The sequence below is a fragment of the Sylvia atricapilla genome, chromosome 16, assembly GCF_009819655.1.
Source record: "Sylvia atricapilla isolate bSylAtr1 chromosome 16, bSylAtr1.pri, whole genome shotgun sequence".
NCBI classification, from domain to species: Eukaryota; Metazoa; Chordata; class Aves; order Passeriformes; family Sylviidae; genus Sylvia; species Sylvia atricapilla.
In genome coordinates, this window is record NC_089155.1 from 8,089,655 (window position 1) to 8,115,623 (window position 25,969).

General features: G+C 47.8%; 1 protein-coding gene across 3 annotated transcripts in view; it reads right to left on the reverse strand.

The window, feature by feature from the left end:
* Window positions 1-13,428, reverse strand: part of ZBTB46 (zinc finger and BTB domain containing 46) — a 48,908-nt gene extending 35,480 nt beyond the window's left edge. For 2 of the 3 annotated variants that reach the window (XM_066330792.1, XM_066330795.1), the window contains exons 1-4: window positions 13,011-13,428; window positions 12,702-12,882; window positions 6,242-6,369; window positions 4,392-4,522 (exon numbers count right to left, since the gene is read on the reverse strand). In XM_066330792.1, coding sequence (XP_066186889.1) covers window positions 4,392-4,445 — 54 coding nt within the window. In that variant the 5' untranslated portion in view covers window positions 4,446-4,522; window positions 6,242-6,369; window positions 12,702-12,882; window positions 13,011-13,428. The remainder of the gene's footprint in view (window positions 1-4,391; window positions 4,523-6,241; window positions 6,370-12,701; window positions 12,883-13,010) is intronic. The other variant, XM_066330794.1, reaches the window with a different exon arrangement.
* Between the last annotated feature and the right edge of the window lie 12,541 nt (window positions 13,429-25,969).

The window sequence follows — 25,969 nt, forward strand, 5'->3', positions numbered from 1 at the left end:
AAAGGTTGTGATGGCACCAGCCAGCACAGCATCTCTCTAATGCAGGCTCCAGAGGTGACTGCCAGCATTTCCCAACATCTCCATGTTGGAAAGAACCACCTCTTAAGGCAGAGTGACAGTTCAGTTTTGTCTTTATTCCAGAAACCACTACTGCATCTACTTTTAGGAGTTGAAGAGTCAGCTTAGTCCCCTTAGGAAATACAACTTGCCACATAGGATAAAGTGAGTTGTCCATCAGCAGTCGTGTCTCCAACAGCTGCCATATCCACACAATTCAGGAGAAGATGTAAGAAAACCTCAGAGCCCACAATGAAGAAAGGGTCAGAATGTTTTGGATATGGCATTTCCTTTCACTGTTCCTTCATGGATATTAAAATCCAGACTCCAAGACACCAACTCCCTGGAACCGTGGGGTGGAGAGGCAGGAAATCTCCTGCGAGGATAATTTTCTCTTCCTCAATTTCATATAGATTAGCATCACAATATTCATCAATGTCTCCACTTGCTCTTGTAAATTTATGGCACAACATCTTTCTTTCTTCAACTGGAAATTATATCACTTCCTCAAGACTTTATTTCTTTGCTATCTCACACATTTATTCAGTTTAGTTCATTGGATTGAGTCCCCCCCCCCACTGATAACAGTCCACTTCAGATACAGCTTGTCCTTTTTTAAGCTTCCTGTGGCAGAAATACAGAATTTAAAACACATCTCTTGCCACTTTTGGTTTAGACTGGAGCAGTTTGAGGTTCAGGCATTGACATGGATGGATGGATGGATGGATGAATGGATGGATGGAGCTCTTGCTCATCTCTTTAGGAAACAGAAGATAAGGTCAGAGAAAAGGTATCAGGGAATTCTTACTTAACACACAGACACCAAAAAAAAAAAATAAAATAATCTAAGCAAGACTCCTTACAGGCCACTGAGGTGGGCACATTACAGCACTTTCAAGCCAGCAGTGAGGTGGACACTCCCATGTTCAGGGTAATCAATAAAATGTAACAGTTTCCAAATCAGGAATTAGTAGTGTGGATGTCTTGATCTTCCTCTGTCACAAGGTCTGCTCCCTCACACACGTTGCTCCACATCCAACATCTGTCACAGCATTGTACCTTTTAAACAAGAGGTCTTTGGGGGAGAAAATTAAATACGCCTCAAATTCAGAGGAATTAATTAGTTCTCTGTCTACCCATGTCAAACCAGAACATCCGTTTAATGTCAAGGATCACCAGGGAATTAATCCAAGTTAAATTTAAGGCAATTTGCTAGTAGTTAAAAATTCAGGAAGCTTTAAAACCCTGTGCTCTTGTGTTCCAATTTCACATGCCGTTTTGTGGCTTGTTGACGGTTTGTTTTTTGGGGTTTTTTTTCCCCTTTCCCTGGCAAGGGTATTTATTTCCACTTAAAAAATGTTGTGGAAACATTTCTTCAGAAAAGCTGTACCCTTCAAACTTCTGTAGAAGCACAGTGAAGATGGAATGAACTGTGGAGATTTCTTAGAAACAGACCTCAAAGATTAATGATGTATTTTTTTTGGTTTATCTTGGGTCTTTTTAGTACATTAAGGCTTTAAAAGTGGAGCATCTACCAGAATTCTTTAGGCCACATGGCCACAAAACAGCTTTCCAGGAAGACAACAAACCAGGAAAGCTCATCTGAAGATTTTCCACAAAATAAAATAGTAGCAGATCAGGCTTTCTTCATAAGCCAGTTCACAGGCAGTACAGCAATTCAAGTCTATTACTTCTCAGAAAAGAACTAAAAAAAAAAAAGGTCACAAACCAAACCATTGCACGTAACAGCAAAAAACACAAAGTGAGCAGATTTAAGAGTCACTTTCATGCAAGCTTCTGTCAAGATACAGGCTTGCTTTTATTTCTCATCTGTAAAACCTTGGTCTTGAAGTAAGCACTAATAATTTATACAATCTTTAACCCTAGCTAAAGCAAACCTGTGGAAGTGGTTTATTTTGCACTGTCAGTACAGTTATTTTAACATGAAAATAGCACCTGATGGCACAGTAAGAGTCTAAACCACACTTCACTTCCTATTGGAAAGGTTTTAAGAAGAGTAAATATTTATTTATTGGCAAATTTCTCAGCATACACCCCAGGAAGGAATCTCCTAACCAAAATCTTAACATCACTAAAATTAAGGGGAACAAATCTGTTGCATCTAAATCTCAGTGCATTACTTAAATTTTGACAAAATGACACAGATGAGAAATGAATTGCACACAAAATCCTCTACAGAGCAATCCCCTGGGAAATAGTGGGGACAAAAATAAACTTCCTTCCCTCAGAAAGAAAACAGGGGAAAAAAAAAGGCCTGGAGGTTTGTTTTTATTTGGGAGGGGGGAGCAGTGTGCTGTTGTTAGGATTTGTTTGGTTGGTTGTTTACCTTTTCTTTTCTGAGAATTTAAGTGAACTGAAGATTTAAGCTACATGGCATTTTGTCTTTATCAATTTTCTCAGCATGTTTCTACACTTAATACCAAGGACCAAAGTTAAAGAGCACCAAGATGCTCACTAGTGCACTCCTCCACCACTCTGCTCCCTAGAGAAAACATGCCAACTGGAATTTAACCAAAAATGTGTTGTTTCCTCCCCCCTCTCCCTTCAGAGAAAAGTAAAAACAGATTAAGGAAGAACTCCAATTCACTCCAATGCTGTAACACACAAAAACCCAACAAACACACCCTGCTTCTCTGCTTCCCCTGTGTCCTGTCCATGTTTCCACTCCCAAGACATTCCAACATTTTTAAAATTCCTCTGCAAAGGAGCTCTGTAAGGTGAGATTGGGCTTGAAATTCTTCCTTGCACAAGAAGACACAGGGTGCATGCAAGTTTCACTTTTATCCTGTTAAAGACAACAGAAATGCACAGGATTCCTACTCTCCATCTGCCCTGTGCTGAAAAGAACGGAGAACAAAACCCCTCAGGAACTGAAAAGGACAGTAAAGGAGAGAGAAAAAGAAGACTCAGGGTATTCATGGATGGTAACTCTGCAAAGACACTGCTCAGGAGCTTTACAAGCACAAACCTCCATGAATGCAGTGTTTGCTCACAAGGGTGTTTGAGGAACAGCAAGCACACGATTCTGAAAGAGTTTTAATTTCTTGATACTATATAACACCAAATTATATCATATAATCAGCTTTGTCCAAAATAGATATAAGTAACATCTTACAAAAATGAACAGCTGCCAAAAAAGAAATTCCTTTATCCTATTCTGATTCCCAAAACAAATCATCCATTGCTTTAAGCTGGTCATTCCAACCACAACTCTGAATTGGAGGAGAAAGAGGCAGATGTTTGCCAACAGACCAAACCAGACCCTGGAGCCAGAGGGGCTCCTCAGAGCTCAGGGTTTCATGCAAACAGCTTGTACCACTTCTCTCTGATGACCAGGGATGGCAATGTTTAATTGCAGCCCAACAGTTCATGTTCAGCCTCTTGGGCTGGGACTCACAGAACAGAGTCAAAGCTTCATCATTCACTTTGAGAAGAATTCTAGAAGTATAAAAAGGGCAGGGAATTGGGAGGCACATGATTTTCAGTAAACTTAAAGAAAAATACTAATACATTATCATTACCAAATTTGATAGGCCCACTGAATTGTCAGTGACTGCAGGGAAAAAAGAGCCCCAAATTCTTACATAAATTTATTGACATTGGTCTGATCAGAAATCACTGAAATTTCTCTAACTTCAAGGCAAAGTTACCCCATCATAGACAGCATTATAACAACATCTCTGATTAGAATCTGTAGCTGATACAATCCAGAAAATCCATGAGTAAAGTTCAAACAGCAGAGTAGAACACTACACACTTCCAGCATTTCACCATACCAATAAAGCTTTGCTTCCACAGTCCCAACAAGAACCACAAGCAAAACCTAACTGCAACAGCACAAATTAAAATAGCAGAGACCCACCATTAAACATCTCACCCTACTCCAAAATTTTAAACCAGATACTTGGCTGTGGCCTTTGACCTATCAAACCATCCACCAGAAGTTATGGGTCAGTCAATGGGCAGGAACTGGACAGCACAGAAGTGCAATCAAAACACAGGATTTCATAGAAAAATCCGTTTATTAACCTTCATTCACTCTGACAGCACAGGAAGAATTTCAAGAGAAAACCAGGACTAAAAATAAGAGGTAAGTGAGAACTGCTGTCCTCCACATTTTGAGAGGAGGGTAATGGGAATTCAAAATTTAGAAACTGTAAAGTTAAAAATTTTAGGGAAAAGACCAGATATGCATATTTTGCTACATTGTTCTTAAAAGTAACAAGTGATTTTTGCTGATTTTGTTAAAGAAAACATGTAAACTGCAATATTGAATAAATAAACAAATAAAATCCAAGACAATTACTCCTTACCAGTAACAAACTGGGTTCCAGGTCTAGTGCTTCTCCTACAACAGCTGAGGACATCAACAGCCCCAGGGCAGCACAGGTAGTGCCCTGTTCGTGACCTTCCTGGTGTGAACTCTTGTAGGAAAAAGACAGAACTACAACAAAAAAACCCCAAAAAACCCAGAACAAATTATTAGCAATAAACAGTGAAATGTTTTGAAGTCTTTTCCCTCCAAACTCACATTTATGACATCCTTACTTACGACTTAATGAACTACAGAAAAGTCAACACCAAGCACATCAATACATTGAAAGTAATTAAAGCCTGCCTACCACTTTGTAATAATGTAAACAAAAGTTACTTCTTAAAGGTATGGGAACAAAAAGGTCTAATTTTAGCTACTAAAACTTCAATCAGATCCTTGAACAACAGGGTTTCCTGTTTGGGAGCTTTTCAAAACATTCTCACTTAAATGACTCTTTAAAGAGACTCACCTTATCTGACCTATAAAATACTGAGGTTTAAAAGCTACCAGTAAAGCTCCTGAAAGAAATCTGGAACACTCAAGAGAATCTGCTCTTGAAATGTTTAGTTGCCAGTTTCTAGCGGCTGACACCATTTTGGGTTAAGAGACCAAACAATCCCCAAGATTTGTAAAGTTTTGTGTAAAATACAGATATTTAGGTAGAGTAAGACACATTTCCAGACATACTTCTCAGAGAAAACCTGAGTGTTTATGGTTACAAGGTACCAGGAGTAGGAATAGTTCAACTGCACCAGGCTTTTGTCTGTGAGGACACATCCACTAAAACTATCATCTTCTACACCTATTTCTCTAGTATAAAACAGACTTTATTTTCTTCAGAACAGCATATACACCACACTGGCAACATTTAACTTTCACTCTTACACTTCTGAGTCTGCTTTATTCAAAGCTTTATATTGTTAGCCATACCAAAGTGCTTTTTGATCTCTGCATTTCAAACGTCTTCAATACACAGATTAGCTCTCTTAATGAAAATAAGCTATAAATCAATACTGGTGATTTCAAGACCGACCTTCTGTTAGTAACAGATTGTGAAATGAAACATCAGAAGATAAAAGTTAAGAAAGCTTTTCCAACACAAATTAATGCCATTATAGAAGGTGAAATAAAATATCTAATAAACAAATGAACTAATAAGGAAAATCCAAGCATTCCTATAGCAAACAGCAGAACTGAAAATCTTGAAAACAAATATGACCCAATTGAAGCAAACACCAGTGACTTTGTTCTCAGTTTCTATTCTGGACTGCCAAGTCTTGCCTTTCTCTATTTCTGATTGCTTCTCCACAGCAATTGTTTTGGCAAGCTCTTTTTAGTCCTGTTATTTGGACAGTTAAGAAAAAATAAAAGTGGCAAAGTGATGGAGCCAGACCAACCCAGACACATGAGAAATTACTTTGCTAGGAAAGCGCAACAAGGTGTGTGCATTTCTACTTAGACCTGGGGCTGTTACTGTTAAAACTCTCACTCAGACCTGTCCCAGAGCACAAGAAGAGCCAGAACAGACTGGTAAAAATGGCAAAGTTGAGCCCTGCACTTTTTCTTCTTTGCTTGGAGCTCTGCACCTGTTTCCCTCTTGTGATCAAACAGGTGAGATCTGAGTGGCCGAGAAGGATAGAGGCACCTCTGCCACAAGGAAGGAGCAGAACAGCCAGAGGTATTTCTCCAGCTTTTACAGATGACCAAGATTTCCAGATGAGCCCTTGTTATAAATGTTAAGTCGAGTTTTATGAAGAACTGTCAGCCCTCATGACGACGTTCTCTCAGGGTTCCCTTTCTCTTTCCCATACCACATGACAAAAATATCTTTAAATGCTGAGAACTTACCGATACTTGAAAGTGTTTCCTGTTAGAAAAAATAAACCTTGCAGTGTTTCACAGCTGGACAGTGCATGTTTCAATGAAGAAACAAGAATGGTCTCTGGTAAGAAGCTCCAGAAGGTTCATCAGACGTCCTGTGTTTGAGAATAGAAAAAATAGGAGGCAAAAATTAAAACTCTAACTCAATACAAAGCCCTTCTGTGTCACAAAATTAAAAGCAATGTTTAAAATAACTGCACATTTACAACTCTGTTTCCCATTTTAACAAGAAATATTGTGATGCATTCCTATATTTAATCATGCAGGAAAAGTTATTTAGCCCTTGTGTCGATGTAAAGAAAGAGTTTAACATACCACTATTAAGACAGTTACCAACTTCTGACTAAGCTTCCAAAAATGCTTTGAAAATGTCACTCTAAAGAAACAGCACTTGATAAATGGATTTTTTAAAAATTTAACAACATTGTTTCAGTGGACATGTAAGTTTCAGTTAATGTTTCTGTGACCTCTGTCACCCACGCACTCTAAACGGGTCAGAAATATACTCACCTTATGGTTATAGTGATTCCCCTCCAAACCAAAATATTTGCCTAAGGTTACAGAAAAATCTTGTGTCCATGTTGTGTGAGAGATTTGAGTTTTATTCCCATCCAGCTCCACTGAATCACAGCCCAAAAAGGCTCAGATTTTACCTACCAAGCAGCATCCACACAGGTACTGAGGAAAGCACTTTGCTTCTTTTGCAGACATTAAAAAAACTTCGAAAAAAAAACCCCAAACACAAAAATGAAGATGGAAATAACTAACAGAAGCTTTATTTTCCATGCCTGTAAAAGCTATGCAGCCTGAAATACAATATTCCAGCGGGTAACAAGTTGCTAATATCACAGGATGCACCTTTGCAACAGGGCACAGGTGTGTGCACCCAGCTCCAGCTGCTCACTTGCAGTAATATTTCCACTGCATTTGGATTTCCTCTGTATTTCCCTTATTCATTTCCCCAGACCTTCCAACTCTGTCCATCTGCCTGTCTCTCCATCCTGGTACAGTAACAGTTGCTCATTCTCTTATTTTTCATCTCTGTTCTCTCTCTCTCCTGGTCACACCAGCAGAAGAACAGATCCAACACTACTCATGTCATGGACCCTGTGGAACACAGCAAGAACTTGGCAGAACTGGTACAAGGTACCAGGCTTGAGAAGTCTGGTGGCATCAAAAAAAATATAAGAATTTAGCTACAGATGTATCTGCTACTCTAGCAGCGAAGATTAAAAAACAACCTGAAAAATTCAAATGCCTGTGGCTCATATGACACTTACCTGTCCAAGTGCCATTAGATCTCCTTAAGATCTCCTGCAAGATCTTAAGCTTTTACTTTAAAAAGTCACAAAAGAAATCTAAGCAAAAAAAAACCCTCTGCCCCTGTGCATCTATTAGTCAAAAAACAACGTAAAAAGTACCTTAAAAAAAAAAAGAGAACTGTAAACTTATCACACTGGGAATTGCCCTGAAGAATGGTTTCCCCCCAAATTTTCTCACTGGGCTTTGGCTTTTTAATTAGGGGATCTTTACCAAAGTTCCCAAACTCAATACGTAAAAAGGGAGGGAGTCAAAGGAGGAAGAATCATGAGGTCACTTTTAAAAAAGAAGTAAAGCAGGGGTAAAAACCACGAGAAGGATCACCTAAAAGACAGAAAAGACACGCAAGGAGTCATGAATAATCTAAGAGTAAAAGAATCAACCAGGGCAAAACTAAATATAACATATGAAGGGCTCTGAGAGCAACCTAATTCTGTTTGTGTAATTCATGGTACAAGCCCTCCATGCCTTGGGTAAGGATCCTGCTTTACTTTTAAGCACAAATCTCATAATCCAGATTTGATCAACTACTATTAAAAAAAAAAAAAAAAAAAAAAAAAAAAAAAAAAAAAAAAAAAAGTGGAGTGAAGCCAAGAAGGACACATTGGTAACAAGAAAAAAAGTCTAAAAACTCATTTTATATTTAGCCACCACCTCATTCTCCAACCTTATAGTAGCAGGACTGTTAAGAGCAACTGGGCCCTGACTACTTCATTTATTGGCACTTAAATTAGTTGGGTTTGGGTATTTTAAGCCTCTAATGTCCAATACAGACCACTGATTCTTCTGTTTCAGGGCACAATCTGAGCACTAGTCAGGAAAGTATTTCCTCTGATGCTGTATCAGTGCAAAAGGTGCAAATTTTGTTTAACTCTTTCCTCTAAAGAGAGCGAGCCAAAGCCCCGAAATATCAGCTTTCCGCAGAGCTCTTCTCCATGGGATGAGAAATACCAGGAAGCAAACTCACTGGGGTGGAATAAGCAGTCAGTTCAACATATGACAAGAAAATAATTAGGAAAGATAACTAGGTATTTCAATATACAGAGGTATAAACATATTCCTTAATATACAAAACCCTGCTCACTTTCCTAAGTAAGGTTCTTGGGCAGGTAAGGTCCTGGCATGCTCATTAACAACTGTAATTTTGTCCACACACAAACTCAAACTGGGTTTGTAGATTTTTGTTTTTAAACCTTGGTGAGTCTTTCCAGTACAGGAGATGCCAACTCAGAGCCACTATAAAGCAAACACATGGCAACTTCCAATATTTGCAGGGCGTTTTTCTTCTCAAGGGCACACATGAGTCAAGTGAACAGCAGGACAAGATCACCTTTGTCTGGACTGGAATAAAAACCAGCCACATCCTCAAAAATCAAGGCAAAAAGGTGAGTTTCAGCACTAATTCAGCATCTACCTGTCACATTTCAGCAAAACCATCTCTCCCCTCCTGGTGCCAGTGACACCCTTACCTATGCACAACTGAACACTGCCAAGTGGGACACATTTCCATCTCATTAGAATGGCTGTCAAGGATCTCACCTTGCCTCTGGAGCACTCAGAAGCTATTCCAAACCAACATCTCAGCAGCAACCTGATGTTTCTTAAATACACGGGTGTGAAAGAAAGTTAAAGCAACTGTTCAGAAAATAACTGCACCACAGCTGACTTGGTAAAGGACAGCAAACCCCACCCACGAGCTTCTGGACTCCACCACATCCCAGAGGGAATTCACCCAGGGCTTCACACTGGTTTGCCTTGATGAAGAATAAGCACTTCTAGTGGAATTTTTCCTCAATATAATTGAAAACGTTTGAGAGAGCTGAGTAAACTCGTTTCACAGAAGGGGAGATGGGTAACACAGTGTTACACACCAGCATGTTCAATCAACAGCTGGAGGACAGGAACGGAGTCCCAAAGAGCAGCTTTCCCTCTAAACTGGACATCCTTGTGCAGCCAAACACACCAAGGCAGCACAAACCAGAAAAATATTGATCTGTTTAGGGAAGTTGAGATTCTTCCCTCTTGCATCTCAAGGAAAGAAGCCCTGCATGAAGTGATACAGACTTTTATTTCTCATTCTGCCTAAAGGAGTGAAGATCCAGAGGGAACTGAGAAACCCAGCTGCTGAAGGATGTATTTAAGGGGGCTACAAACACACAAAAAGTCCTTGGGAAGAGAATAAAGTGACGTTTTGAAGCAACAAATTTTAAGACTGGAGCCCTGACTGTTATTGTGCTTGCCCAAATATCCTCAAAACTCCCACGGAGATGCTTTAGGGATGGAGTAGGATGGCAGGACTTCCCGCAGACCAAATTCCTGCCTCTGCCTCACAGCTGTGGTCGCTCCTGGTGCTCTCTCCTAACGTGACCCCTGCTCTCTGCACACAACCTGTGGCACACTCACTTCCACTACTAACACACTTGGAGTTTCAAATATCAGACGCAGAAAACACAGGTGAGCTCCACACTTCCAAATATTCGAGCCAAACACAAGCCAGGAGCAAAATATAAAAACGGATTAAATCTCTCTGCGTAAAGTGTCAGAATTTACCAGGGTAGTGCTCACAGCCAGGAATGGACACAGATTGCTGCCTCCTGGGAATTATAAGGGACATGTGGGATAACCATTAGAACTGCAGGTAGCTCTTCAAAGACTTAAACTAAGCCCTGTCCCTGCCCTTCTGTTTGCCCATTAAACTATGCACACAGGAGCATGGAAAACCCCCGTGAATGCTTTTTACCAGTTTAGGGGGAGTCTGGAAAGCGTTACAGAGCGCTCTGGAGCAGCCAGTAAAACCAGCAACACGAAGGGAAAAATGTCCTGGGAAAGGTTGAGCTGTTTATGAAATAATTCTGCCCTGAAAGCAGGCAGTGGCAGTTTGGATTGGGTGTCAGCCTGTTCTGCGCTGCTGCTGGGAGGAGAGGAAACTTTGCTTAGAAACTTCAAAAACATGGATCTAAAAAAAAAAAAAATCCACCCAAGTGGATAGCAAAGACAAAAAGAATATGCTGAACCTCACAGCAACACATCACCAGAGGAAAAGCAGGGAATTAACAGATCTTCCAAACATGAGGCATTTTTCCTTTTGACAGCGGGCTGCTGAAGAGAGGGGAGCTGCTCAACTGGTTTTCCTCTAAGCACTTCCAGATATTAAAAAAAAAAAAAATCCTCTTGCGAAGAACATATCCACTGTTGTACAACTGTCCCAGAAAACAAAGACCACGGGGAGAAAGTGGCCCATTTTCTCCAGTCTCCAAGAACCCCGAGTACAGGTCATGTTTTCAAAGGCTCAGTCCTACACACTCCAGAACGGAGCAGCATTTAAAGCACAGGAATCAACACCTAACATGAGAGTTACTAGAATGCCCCGTTTTTGGTACCAGACTGCAATAGACTCAATTCCACCCAGGCGAACACACAGTCTATGAAAAACAACCGAGAGAAGTTTCGCTGTGAGTGAGTTTCCCCCTCCTGGACACGCTGCATCAAAACCAAAAGACTCGTTTTCTATTTCACTTACAGTTATCCCACGAACGCACCAAACCCTGGAATATTGTTCAGCAATTTGGGAGCCCCCTGAATCCTGTCCTGTACCTCTCCCTCCAGCCCACGGGCAGCTCCTCTGTCAGCTCCCAAAAAACACCTCAAAGCTGTAATTCCTCACCACATGTTGAAAATATTGTGACTAATAATACACTCCACCCATTTTTTCCATCACTAAGGATTTCAAAATATAAAACTTGACAAACAGTGAGAGAGTTTAGAAGGGGAAAGTCAAATTTTATTTCCAATTAAAAGAGGCGATAAAAGCATAAAAGTGAGGTATTGATTGAAGTGAAAGAGCTATCCAGTCACAGAAAGCTTCTTCTTCCAAAATTACATTTTTCTCAATCTTCTTGGGTATCACTGCCTTTTCTTATAATCCCCACAGGAAAAATAAAAAAGAGAAAAAAATACTCCCTGTCTTTTTTGAGAAAAGACATTTAATGCATTAGTAGCAGGGCTGATCTGTGCATACAGAGAACCCCCACACAACAAATACTTGACTGAGTCCACAAACTGAGACCTACATCTCAATGACAGCGACTAAATGCTAAAAATGATACCGGTGATGCAATTAAAATGCACGCAAGAACTTCGGTACAGGTGTCTACAACGCCACTGTTTGCTAAACACATCTCCTAATTAGCATGGCTTTAAACAATGCTGATAATAATCCCGTCCTGTAAGGCTTGCCAAATGAATCATTGGGATTGCAAAATAAAAAGCATGAGGAATTCATTAAAGAGCTGTTAAACTCTCCTTTGTTTATCTTTCCCCGGTCAGGTGTAAAAATAAATAAATACGGGTTTATGTCTCCGGATTCCATCCGAAGGCTCCGCTCCACAATAACGAGCCGGGGAAGAACCTCCTCAGGAGGTACCAACATTTTTTTTTTTTTTCCTCTCCGTTTCAAAAGAGAAATCCTCCCACTATTACAGTCCTGAAAATCTGCTCCATTCTCTATTTGTCATCTGGGATTGAGTTATCAGACACTACTTGTATTACTTTGGGAACTGACATGTCTATTTACAGAGACACAAAGGCAATCCAGCAGCACAACCCCTGCTTCTCCCAGCACCTCTCCTTCTCCCCTCCACCAAATTCTACCAGCACTTTTTTCTGGGAAGGAGGGAGGACACCTCACTAGTTTCCTAGCATGACAGAAAATATTTCCAGCCACTTTTGCACTTGTTACAGCCTTATGAAAAATCACCTATATCCCCCTAAAGGAACAGTATCATTTTTAAAGGGTTTTTTTTTTGTTTGTTTGCTTGTTGGGGGTTTTTTGTATTTCTTTTTTTTTTTTAAAGAGGGTCACTTCCCCCATTTCAGCCTGCAATTAAAATGGAGGCAAGGCCAGGCGATCTATGTCTGGCTTTAGGGGGAGACAATAACCCAAAACAGGCCTGGCTTTAAAAAAAAAAAAAAAAAAAAAAAAAAAAAAAAAAAAAAAAAAAAAAAAGAGAGAGAGAGAGAGAAAAAAAAAAGAGGAGAGGGAGAAAGAGAAAGAGAGACAGGCAGAGCAGAAAGAGAGAAATACAACATGCTTCACCAGTATTATTACCTCATCCCTTTTTCCAAGCAGTTTTGAACCACACTCCTGACAAACTCTTGGTCCAACTTGCACGGATGCTGGTTTTTAGGGGGCGGAAAGGGTTTTAATGCTGGAGCCGGGATTGAGGCTGGCTATCCGCAAGTGGAGCTGCTGTTAAAATGCCCCCTTGTCTCTTCTCCTCTCCCTTGAGCTGGGTGTTGACGCAGCAGAAATTACCAGCTGGAAAATTCCCCTTTTGGAGGTTACGGGGAGGGGGGGGCGGGCGGAGGAGCGAGGGGAGGGGAGGGCCGGGGGAGGGGGGTTAAACCCGGCACTTACCAAGTTAAGCCATCCACCCACACCAAATAGGACATCGCGTCCCAAAGAAGGCTCCGTGCCCCCCTCGGCGGGCAGGGCGCGACCGGCCGCGCTCTACCCCGCGGCGGGCGGGCAGTGGGGAGAATAACGGGGGAGAAAAACGGGGAGAAAAACGGGGATAAGGATAAAAACGGGGATAATAAGGGGGATAATAACGGGGATAACACCGGCGGCGGCGGGGCGGGAGCAGCGGCGGGGGCTCGTCGCCGCTCCTCGAGGGGTGGGGGGGCGGCCATGGCGACCCCCGCTCGCCCCGGGGGGCGGGGGGCGGCGCGCTTACCTGTGCCCCATGGAGGAGAGCGGGGTGTCGGAGCGGCCGGAGCGGTGGCTCCGTCGGTCACTCCGTGCCTCTCCTCCCGGGTGGGGAGGGGAAGGGGAAGGGGGGGCGGAGGGCGGAGGAGGTGGGGGGGAGAACCCGGCGGAGGGGGGGAAGGGGGGGGGCGCCCGGGCGCGCTCCCGACGCTCCCTCGGGCGCGCGGGGCGCGAGCCCGCGGCGGGCGGGGGGAGCGCGGGGGGGCGGAGCCAGGCGGCGCGTGCCGGCGCTGTCCCCGCCTCCTCTCCCCCAGCGGCGGCCGGTGATTGGGCGGCGGAGCCTCAGTCGGCCACTCCCCCTTGCCACGCCCCCTCCTCTTGCGCCGGGGGAGCGGGGGCGCCACCGGCGGCGCTGCCACTGCCGGACACCGGAAGTGAGCGAGGGCGGGGGCGCGCGGCGCGCGGGGCACGCCGGGACAGCGGCGATGCCGTGCTGAGGCGAGGGCGGCGGCGGGACCCCGCGAGTGCTCCCGGTCGCGGTCCTGATCCCGAGCGTAACGCCGCTCCAGCTGCTGCTCCGGACCTCTCTGGGCCTCCCCGGGTGTCTCCTGGCCCCGGCAGGTGCGCCTGGCCCCGGGAGGGGCGGCTGCGCGCCTTCAGCGGGGCGCGTCCCCTAAGCCCCGCCGCGGGATGGAGGACGGCGGGTGTTGGAGCGGGACAGTGCCGCAGCCTCCTCCGGACCTTGCAGGGAGAAAGACAAATCACTTTCCCCCTCTTGTGCGCGCTGAGATGTGTTTCACACAATCCCCTGAAATGAAACCATGTAAAATAAGTGCAGCTCGGAGCCCCCTGACCCCCTCACCTCCCCTGAGCGAGGCCGGTGGTCGGGGAAGGATGGAGATCACAGCGGAGGAGATCACAGCCGGCTCCGCAATGGAAAACCTCCCGCTGCAACAAAGGGCAGGGCTTTGCCCTTTTGACTGTCGCGCTGAAGGATCTGACAGAAACTGCCCTATATTTCAAAGGACGGAGCTTAACAGGGCAGGAGAGGTCTGGAGCGTGGGGGAAGTCGGCGCGGTCGCACGATGGCTGCGGTGAGCGGGGAAATCGCTCTCGCTGCTGTGCGGTCGCTGGATTGTGAAAGCAGGAGCTGGTCCAGCAGATAAAACGTTTGCAAACTGTTTTATCGACATCTGCGTGCTGTGATTGCGCCCGAAATTGGAGAAATACGTGTCTGACCAACGGGGTTGGCCGTTTGCATGGTTAACTGACTTAGGTGTGTAATCACAGTGATTGCCTGGCGAATTGCGTGCTGAAAGTTTAAAAATTTCCTTCGTGGTTTCCTTTCCTACATCCTATATATTTCCTTAATCTTTGGCTTTCAAGTAGGCAGACTGCTATCGAAATCTTAGACTTGACTTTTATGCCTACTCTTCGTTCACATCCATTTCTATAAGGTGCTTTTAATCCCTAGGATGTCCCCTCACAGAAATGTATTTCCCACTTTTTAATCTGTAATTTAAATAAACGGATGTTCCATCATGTGTCTCCCTCCCTCCGTTTCCTCCCACAGATCCTAAATACCTTTAATTTTGAAAAGACTCTGAATAAACCTGATTAATGAAAACAAAATGCCTTTTCACTGCAGCATGTTTTTAATTACCTCTTCATTTTATATTGCAACAGAGTCCAAGCACCACCTTCCTAGAAAGAGTTCCATTAAAATGCAAATGAAGACTTTGCAGAAGTTGTTAATGCAACCAAGGACACAATTTCTTAGACTTGAGCAACAGCAGAATCGGCGCTGGGCGGGGGTTCCTGCTGCCACCTGCTCTTTCTGCACACACAGTCCTGTGTAGAGGACGTTTTCCAGCCTCTCACCTGTGAGTGAGGAGCACCAGGGGTGAACAAACAAAATCCCTTTTCCACCCTAAATGCTCGTGCTGGTTTTCACGTGAATCTGTCCCCACCACGCCTACAGGTATTAAATCCTCCTGTGCTTTGAGTCCGTCCCTTTTTTAGGCTGATACATGAAGGGGCTGTTGAAAGTGGAGCTTTATCTTTATGCCATTATGTCTTGTTTTGCATGCCATCTGCATCATACGTGGTCGCAGCTATAACCATTCCTGCCTTTCCTCACTCCTCTTGAGACCAAGCTTCCCCTGTCACCCCAAAGCTCCTCAGGATCAGGATGTAAGCTCCCCTCCTCTCCTCTCCTCCTGCCCAGGGTTTCTTCCCCAGGTCTTTGTTGGAAGAAAGCGTTTCTTCCTGTGGTATTTGTTTGTGTGTCAGGCTGGGCTGACTCCCCCGGAGCAGCAGCAGCTGCTGCCCGGGCACTGCCCTGGGGAATGCTCCCAAGAGGGGGAGGGTGGCAGCAGGCCCCGTTTCCCAAAGCTGCTCCACACAAAGGACTTCAGGAACCTTGAAAAGCTTTGATATTCTTTTCCCAAGCCCTCTCTCCTTTAATTTGAAGTTTGTGTTGTATTTTAGGTAAATATTGCAATAGCTCAGCGTGCCCTGAGAGATGCTTTCTCCTCATGAAGAAGGAAAGGATGTACATGGGAAAATAAGACCTTGGAGGAAAAATCGAAGTAATTGGGGTAGCTGCTGTGATTTTTGGCATGCAAATGAGAGATTAGGGGTGTAATATCATGTCAGGTATTACAGACCATGTGTATCCAGCCCGAATCCATATCCTTCACTACCCACCATACCACAGATTCTACCCTGGCACAGACTGGTGGTACCACACTACTGATGGATTTTAGCCACTGGGACAACAGGTAAAGATCATATTCCTGTGGCACAAGAATGCTTGGAGTTGCCCTAATATGTTCCTTTTGCTCTATCAAGAGCATGTGAGCACTTGAACCCCCATCACAGTCATGCTGACACCATGTGCCAGTGCTCCTTCCTCACAGACTGGGCAAACTAAGCACCATGGACTTAAATGTCTGCTGTTGAATTTCACTGCCTTTTCAGTGCCCCTGCACCTCTGTGATTGTTTCCTGCAGAATCTCCAAGATCTCTCCAGTGCAATGAAGTCAATACCATCCTCCCACTGTCTCCTGCACTGGGACATGGTGGGACCACACCACGGGACAGCAGCAGAGGAGAGCTGGCTGGGTGCTGCATTTATACCATGTCCCTTTGCAAAAACATGGGATTGGTGAGGTTGGAAAAGACCTCCAAGATCATCAAATCCAAGTGTTAACCCAGCACTACCAAACCCACCATTAAACTATGACCCCGAGAGCCACATCTGTACAATTTTTGAACACTTCCAGGGATGGTGATTTTACCACTTCCCTTTGCAAAAATGCCCCAAATTTGCCAATATGAGCAAAGAAATTCCTGACTAGACATGGCAAATCATCAGAAGTGCTGAGCATTCTCATTTCAGCTCATCTTTCCAGCTCTCCTCTACTTTATGTTCATTGCAGTTGTAGGAGACTTCATATCTGATAAATTAAAATTATTTCCTTTGTGTCCTTGTCATGTGGGCAGTTTGGGAACACGTTGACAAAATCTAAATGGCCTAACTGCTGTTTTTTTCACCACTAAAGTATTGTAGAAATAGAGGTTCCAAAGCAATCCTGGGCATTTGTGATCTGTGATCTCTGCTCTCAGTGATCCCTATTTTGTTTCCATGTTCTGTACAAGGTAGACTTGGCTCTCCATGACCAAACCCTGCTCTTCCCTAGGTACAGCAGGAAGAAAGCCATCTTGCAGAGCTCTGCTTCTGCCCTTCACAGCATCTCTGAATCCCTGGAAATCCCGAGACCATCAGCTTTGTGAACTGCATGGAGAGCAGCTGGCAGATGTCAGAGGAAAGGGTTAAAGGACCCACATTCCTGTCCCCACTGCCCTGACCAAAGGTCAGGGGTTCCTTAGGTGAAGGAAAGGAGGGAGGTGGTGCAGCCCTGACCAGGTCATTTGAGGAGTAAACCACATCTTAGGGGAGCTAATGAAGCAGCATTTGTCTCTCTCACAGGCTCGTACTCCCGGCCTGTGCCGGGCAAGTCGGAATTCCTTCTCTAGTGGGAGTGAAGATGTCGATTGTATTTTTTCCATGATGTGTATTGAGGCATTTGCTAGGTTGTGGGAGTAAACACTTGGGGGAATTCTCCATGAGCTAGCAAGGGCAAGTCACAAGCCTGCTAAATATGGTGAGTGAAGATTACAAAAAAACCCTGGAGAATAAACCTCCCCCTTTCCACCCCATCTCCCCACCACCACCACCCCCGCGGATTTGTTCTCATTATCGTGTGCTGTCTCACTGCTGGCTGGGTAAACCTGCTGCCATTTGTGGGACTAAACACATTGTGCTGATTTAGTTTTGTTTTCTGCACCCAAAGGCAGCACTGGGGTGGTCCTTCGTGGCTCCACCACACATTGAGACACACAGGACCATCCTGCTGGAGCAGAGACACCAGATACTCATTGGGGGGGAATGGCAGGAAATGCTCTCAGGTCTGTAAATACTTGAGGGGGTGAGAGATGATGGTCATGTACAAAATATTTGAACAGACACATCCCACTGACCTCCTTTGGTGCTGCTCTTGAAAAGGATTGGCCAGAGTCAAACAGTTGATCTTTAATGCTCCAAAAATACATTCCCTTTCAAAGCTTCTCAAGTGGAGAAACATCCAGGCTGTCAAATTCAGTCCCTCACTCCTAACTTCTTACGGCCTGGGTGAGCTCAGTTCTGGGGTGTCCATTTAGATTCCCTCAAGGCTGTAGGTGAGGATAAGGACAAAGGATGCTGGGGCCATGGCACGGGGGATGCAGGAGGGTACAACAAGCTCTGTCCCCATCCTCTCCTCCCTGCTCTATCTCCACTGTCCTTGACTTGCTGCTCTGTCTCATCCTTCTAGGTTCCCCTCCCTGGAGTGGCCCAGAAGCAACCAAACACTGATTCTTATGGACCTCACTGGGAGCCTGGAGCCAGCCTGGGCCCGTCAAAGTCCCACCCAGAAGTCACGGGCCGTTTGTGTGTTGGTTGGAGCTCAAGAGATCCCTGTGCCTTGCTGATAACTAAGCTCCTCCTGCAATAAAGGATCTCTGCTTTCCTTTCTTTCAGCTTGGATTCTTCTCAGAGTTGTTTCCTGCTGTATTTTGCATCACAATGCTTTGGTACTTCATCCCTTCCCAGGTTTCCTCCTATTCCAGGTGTGGATCAAGAGCAGCTCACTGCTGTGCACTTTGGACAGTGCTCTTTAACCAGACCTTCTCATTCTACAGCTTTATGCTGACTGTCACCTCTGTACATCTGGGAAACATCAGTGCTTGGGCCAGCCTTTGTCCTGACGTCAACAGCAAAATGTCAGCACTTTCAGAATAAATTTTGATTCTTCCTCCTGCACTGCCACTCTCCCTTACTCCTCAACCTTTCCTGGTCTTTATCAGGGACTCACAGCATTCCTTTAGAAACCAACAAACCCATTTTCAGGAGACAGATGAAGGCACATCCCCATGGTCCCACATCCTTCAAAGTCTGATTTGTCTCTCAGCCAAGCCCAACCTTCTTTACTACAATACCTACAAACCCAGGGTTTAAGAGAGATTTCGCTGAAATAGATCCCTCTGTTTGCAAAGATTTGGTTTTCTTCAGAAACCAAGGAAATTGCAGGGCTGCATGTGAGTCCTTGGTTCTGTGTGATCCATGAAAGCCGTGTGTGTCATGGAGCTGTGCTGGCAACAGGCAGAGGCAACAGTTAAAGTATATATATAAAATATATATATAACTCCTGGAGTTTGGGAAGTGCGGTTTGGGGTTTCGGCAGGCAATTGCTGGTTCTCCTAACGACCCAGGCCACAGCCAGGGTTTAGCTGGGTTAAACACTGAGTCAAATTTTACTCTAGTTGATGTGGAGCTTGGGATGACACTTCACTCTGGGGACATTAACTATTCCCACCTCCATTCCCAACCTCCTCAGCTCAGAGGGTGTGGAGAGCTTGTTTTTCTTCTGTTCCTGCCCTGATGCTTCCTTTCAGTTTTACCTCCAGTGTCCTGAATTTGCTCAGACAGCTCCAATTTCAGGGTTCCCCGCAGGGCTGTGCTGGAGCTGAGCTGCAGGGTGTGGGGAGCAGCACATCTCTGGCTGCTTCCCATTCTAAAATAATAACAAGAAAAATCAGGAGGACTCTGGCAAAGCATTCACAAAATGCTCTTAAATAAATAAGAAGGGTTTTGCAAGACATTTGAATTTATATTAAATTGCTTGTCAGGAGGAGCGATGAGCCTGTCAATAATTAGTTTATATTTGGAGCCGTTCAAAGGCTGTTAATGGCATTTTGCACCCTTCTGTGAACACCCACCTGGTTCCTGAACACCTGGGTCATGCCAGTGGCCGTGTATCACGCTGGTCAGCATCTTCCTGCTGTGATACCCTCTCCTCCCACCATTCCCAATGGGAAAGTGGCTCATTTAAGTGCCAAAACCCTCTTGCTGTAAATGGCACATTTAGGTGATTGGTGTCCACCATGGGCGCTTCATGGCGGTCTCCATGCCCTTCCCTGGGTTTCTCCTGGCTCATCCCAGCTTTTCCCAGAGAATCCTGGCTGGCTGATGTGACCCATAGGCAAAATCCCAGTGCTGCCAAGCCCTGGGGAGAACTCGGCCGCTGTTCCCAGGCTCCAGTTCCCGCAGGATTTCCTATCTGGGCAGAGCCGGGGTCAGCAGGGAGGGGTCCGGCCAAGCACCCCGCAGCCCCCAGCCCTCGCCCTGCTGCAGGAAGCTCTGCCGGGAGCCCGGGGTGGAGTGGGGGAAAGGAGGGGAGAGGAGGAAAATGGGGAGTCACGGGGGGAGCGGCCAGATAAGGCCGGGCTGGAAACGCTGGGCGGATGCAGCTCCGGGCCAGGGCTCGGACCTGCGCCCCGGTCACTTCCCTCGTGCCGCCCAGCCAGAGCTGTTACAGGAGCCCAGGGATGAAATTACAGCCAGGGAGATCCAGCACCTGAGCTGGCTCCAGCAGCACGTGGCCAAGAGGCAGCGGAAAATCCCTCTCGGAGCCAGGCGCCGTTTCCTTTTTCTCCGGTCAGGCAGGGCAGAGCTCAGCATCGCCCGGGGGGATCGGGGGCTCTGGGGCTCCAGGGCAGGCAGGGCCAGTGTCACCCAGTGTCTGGTGAGCCCTGCAGCCCGGCCCAGCTGGAGCTGTGCTGCGAGGCCAGCACCCACACCCAGGCTCAGGGATGCTCCCAAGCAGAGGCAGAACCACTGCTGGCCCCAAAGCCCGGGAGAGACCCTGATCTCTGGGAAGTAGCACAGAGATGTGGGCAAAGAAGACAAAGAAGACAGATGCTTTCTTTATTTTCTTTCCCCCTGGATTTAGTAGTTCCAACCCTCTCCAAAAATGTCTGTGCTCTCTTCTCAGCTCTTTTCCAAACCAAACCCACTCATTTTTATTATCCCTCCAGGAGTTTGTTCCCTGTGATACATTATCTGCTCCCTCATTGTCACACCCGGCCTGAGCTCCACATCCTGCTGGACGCAGCATCAGTTTGAGCAGACCCTTTGTTCTTCCCCTCTGCCTCACTCATATCCCACTCCATCCTTGCTTTTCCCAGAGAAGGCAGTGCTGAAGCTGCCAGTGTAACCTCCCTTAGCACCTGTAGCCACATCCTGGCACCACACCCCTTCATTTCCAAACTCCAAGAGTATTTTGGGGTGAGGGGAGCAGAGGTGCCCCTAGAGATGGCTTTTGGCCCCATCAGTGTCCTACAAACACCCAGGTAGTATGGGAACAGTGTGATCCTGAAAACCCCCGACGTCTCACACACAGGACTGAGGGCTGTGGGGAGCTGGGGGACCTGTATCAGACTGGAACCCCAAACCACAGCCCTGCTCTTTTCCTAGCCTAGGCTTGGTTCAGTGAGCACCAGAGCAGTGTGGGTTGGGTTTAATCTGCAGGGAGATCTTCACACCCTCCTTTGCTCTTTTCCTTGCCAGCCCCTCTGCTTGCCAGTGCAGCACCTTTGTGGGGGCAGTGCCCATCTGCTGACAATTGCAGGTTTTAAAAAATGTTTTCCCTCCCTCTCCCTCCTCCACCTTCTGCTCCTCCTCTTCTCACCCTTTGCTTTCCCCATGCGTTTCTTGCTGGTGCGGCATAGATACAGCTCAGTGGGATGAGGGAGGATGGGGAGATGCTGTGTCCAGTGCCAGTTAGGAATTGACCCTCCCAACCTGCAGTGAGTGCAGGTCGCAGCGAGGGCAGGTTCCAGCCTTGCACACGCATGTGCAATCCCTGCTGTGCTGCCTGGGGCTGGAGGTGTGCCTCCAAAGGACGGGCTTAGGGCAGCAGAGGCTGCCGGGGCTCTGCGGGGTTAGCGGGGGTACAGCCTGCATCCGTGCAGATGCAGCGTGTTTATTCTCACCAGATAGTTTGATGGCTTTATCTGATCACAGGTTTTCCTGAGGAAGGAAGGGTGAGTCTGAGTCACTTGAAAATGGGGGCCCTTCATCTCTGGGTATGACTGGTGGGGCCATGGATCTCAGCAGAGCCCCAGGGCAGGACAAGCGCCCGACGCTGGGGTTGCTCCAGGTTCACTCTGTGGCTCTGCTGCATGGGCAGTGCCGTGGTCAGTAATGGGTGTAAATCCAGTGTGAGCACCCATGGGTGTCACAGAAAGCAGCCAGGACTCGATGCCAGAGAGGGCAGAGCAAGATCATGTACTGTGTCTGTGGTGAGAGAGGAGGGAGCTGCTGACATGGTGCCCCCAGTGCAGAAAACACCATCACAAGCAAATTGAAAGCAAGATGATAAAATCTGGCAGCAATTGATAAATTCAAGGGAGAGACAGGTTCATGCCCTCCTGGAAGAAAACCCAGATAATTAAACTCCCTTGTTCTGTTAATGCCTTCTGTGAGGAGCTGGAAGAACCAACCATGGGAGAGCCATGGCTGATGCTGGAGAGCTGGGAGGCAAAGGTGTGCTGGGAGATGGGGAAATAGAGTGGGTGGAAACAGCTCCAGCTCCTTAAAACTGGAGAGCTGGGCTGGGGGACGCAGCAAGCTGGAGCTGTCCTCTGCTGCCCGACCCACCCACACACCAGCATCCTCCCCAGCTGCCTCTGCCTGAGAAAACAAATGGATTTTCCATAAAGTGCTCTCAGAGCACTCACACTTGGCATTTTGTGGAAACTGGGGGTTTCAAGCCTTCCTGAGCGCAGCCAGGCTCCGGAGAGGGGAGCGGAGCAGGCAATGCTGAGCTGCTGAATGCACACAGAGCCAGGCCCCTGGGGTCCAGAATTAATAGGACAGAGCAGGGGCTGTTCCCTGCATGTTTTATTTATGGGAATCAGGCCAGTGAAGTTCCCTCAGCTCACCGAAATAGTCACATCGCCGCTGCTTTGCACTGCCCACAGCCGTGACCTTGATAAATGGGTCAGTGCCCGGCCCCCTCAGCGTGCCTGGGGGGATGTTTGCTGCGTGGAGGGTGGTTGAGCTCCCTCCTCAGACCCCAAAACTCAGCCTTGATATGTCTAAGGGTGATCTTGCTATGGGCAGGATGCCTGTGCTGCCTGTGCTGCCTGCAGTGCTGGCTCTGCCTGCAGCAGGAGCAAGCCGTGAGAAAAGACCCACGGGAACTCCACCGAAAATCCCCCAAACACCAAGTGAGCTCCGGGCACCCCCCTTCCGAGAACGGTGCATGCCCGGAGCTGTGTCCCCAGCACAGAGGTGACATCAGCCTCTTGCAGCAAACTGGAGCCCTAGGGCTGTGGTTGGTGGCAGAGATGGAGACCCCAAAACAGGAAGCAAAAGTGGGGCTGCTCTGCTTGGTTTCTGTATTTTTTCTTAACCTGAGTTTTTTAGCTGTTTCCTGATGCTAGATCACAGTTGTGGCCTCACCACACTCACCACCGTGGCAACATCTCTGCCAGTCACATTTGGCAGCCCCGAGGCCACCAGAGCATCCTTGAAGTGGTACCCAGGAGGGAGGGATGCTGATCCCAGGATCCAATTGCTCGGGTGTGATTGCCCAAGGGCGTTATCGATGTCTGTGTTTGGTAACCATGGAGTGATGTGGCTTTTCCCAGGGCTTTTCCCACCGGTGAGTCAGTGGCAGAGCTGGGAGCAGCCCGGTTCCTCTCCCCACCCTCGGCCCCAGCACAGCATCTCCCTCCTCACTTCCTTCCCTTGCTGATAATTAGCCCTTGGCTTTGCAGTTCCCGGTGATTTCTCCCAGTGTGGCATTTCCCCGTTTGGGTGCTGCGAGGGAGATGTGAGCCCCACGCCCACTCCAGTTCCCACTACGGGAAATGACCATGGGTGGCCCCAGGAGTGGGGAACTTGGGAGGCATTTCCCAAAAATCCCATGGCCAGGAACAATCCAGGCCAAGGGACAGCGGTGCCCTTTGCCGGCAGGAAATCCTCCCCAGTGTTTAAAGCCCAAGGGGCCTGTGGAGCATCTCAGCAGCTCCAGGCTCAGCCCAGGGCAGCAACGGTGGGTGCAGGCAGGGAATCCTATGCCACATCCTGCTCCAGTGGGATCAGCAGTCGGGGGAAGCTGCACACCCACCCCATGGGAAAGAAGGGCAGCTGCCAGTGCAGCCGGTCCCTGGGGAGGGCGTGTGGGGACAGGGCCGTGTAGAGCCTGTCAAGGACCTTTGTGTGGCTGCCACCATCCAAGGCTGATAAAAGGCTCTGGACGCTTCCTGCTGCTTCCAAACCCACGGCCCCACCCTGCCCCTGACCTCTGCTGCTCCAGGTCCTTCACTTCCAGGCTCAGGGTCCCTTGTGGCAGCAGGACCCCAGGGGTCGGCTGAGGCTGGGGCAGGGTGGCAGGATGACATTTCGTTAATGGCTGACTCAGATCACTTGCCCTGGCCCCAGTGTGGGGGTTTGCCATACAACCCCTCCTCCATCCCATGTCCTGCTGTGTGTGTGAGGTTTGCTCTTGGAAGGGCACAAACCTGGAAGCATTGCAGAGATGTCTGTCCACAGGGGAGGGATTTCTCCTTCTCTGCATATTCTTCCCCACTACCTCCCCAAGGATTTGAGAGGCTTTACCCAGAGAGGTCTGTGTCCTCCAGCAGCATCTCAGGGGCTGGCAGTGAAATCAATAATAAAAATGATGCTCAGCTCCTGTACAGAGCATTACATCTTCAAAGTCCTTTGCTGGCATAAACTCATTAATGGCGAGGAATCGAATTCCTCATCACACAGGTCCCAGGGATGCAGATCTGGGGGCGATGGACCGGAACATATTTGTAATAAGAAATCGCTGCTGTCGGTGGCCCTGTGCAGGAGGGCCCTGAGGAGTCGGCAGGAGCAGATGGAGAAGGGAGGGCTAAAATGGAAACAGTGCCCAGGGCGGGCTGGCAGCATCCTGGCAAAGGAGCTGCTTCCCCTTCTCATGCAGCCAGTGGGCTGGGGTCAGGGAGCTGGTCTCCTGTGCTCCACACAGCTCCCCTGGGCCTCCCAATGCAAGGGGAAATGAGTCCGGCATCATCTCTGCAGCTCTGCTTCCCTCTGGGAGCATCCCACCGCTGCTGAGCCCCTTTGTGCCATTCCCAGTGGAGCATCCCAGTCTTCTCCAGCCCTGGCTGCCTACCCTGAAAGACTTGCTTAACACAAGCCAGGATTAATGGAAAACTGGGGATATTCATCCTGGCTGGACTGCAGGGTTGGGGTGGGCAGGGGGATGGTGAGGAGGTGAGTGAGGAGCTGCAGTGCCTGTCTGTGCTGAATGGCTCAGTGTTGCTATACTGGCCTGGGGCACAGCAGGGTTGGAGGGACAGGGTGACTCCCTGGAATGCATCCAAACTGGCTTCTTTTTAGGCACTGGGCAGCCCAGGCAGGCTCCCAGCCTGGCCAGGTCTCCTCCCAGCATGTCCCAACTGGGACAGCACCCGCATGTCTCTCACCCCATCCCCCACCTCCCTGGATTGGGACCCACAGGGACCCCTGCACCCCCTACACTGCCCACGCAGCCCATCCCACCTGCACAGGAGGTGCCTGGGGAGAGACTTCATCCAGGGTATCCTGTGGGACTCGGGGCGCACTCCCACTCACAGCCATGGCCTCTTGCCCAGGGCAGGGTGGGGAACCACAGATTCTATTTCTGGGTTTCTCCCTGGGAGGTGCTCCAGCAGGGAGGACGGGAACACCCTGACCTGGTCCCCGAGGTCCTTGAGCTCCTGTCTTTGGAATAGGTCATACACACCCATGCCCAGGGGATGGCTGTGCTGGAAACGGGGAGGGGAGGGATGTCCTGTACCTCTCCACTTCCCTATCCCTCCTCCCTGTGGTCGGTACCCTCCCCATCCCTGGAGGGGCCAAGCCTCTACCACGCTGAGTGGGAGGCTCCTCGGTGCGGGGACTTGCGGGATGCAGGGGCACAGAGGGATGCGGGGACATGGAGGGATGCGGAGGCCGAGCTCATCCAGGGTTACCTTGGAAACGGCGCCCGAGTCACACATCCCTGTCACCACTGAGGGACTGAGCCACTGCGGTGGCGAGGCCAAACCCCACTCGCCGGCTCAGGGTGACAGCAGGAGTGCTGGGAAGCGTGTCCCTCAATCCCGCTCGATGGCTGGTGCCAGGCAGGGGGAAAGATGGCTGCAAAGGGGGCTGTGTCCTCCCCCTGGGCAGAGGGCATCGCCCAGCGCTGGGCAGGGAGAGAAGCCCCTGCAAGGGCGGCTGTCGGCCAGCGTTCCTCCTGGCA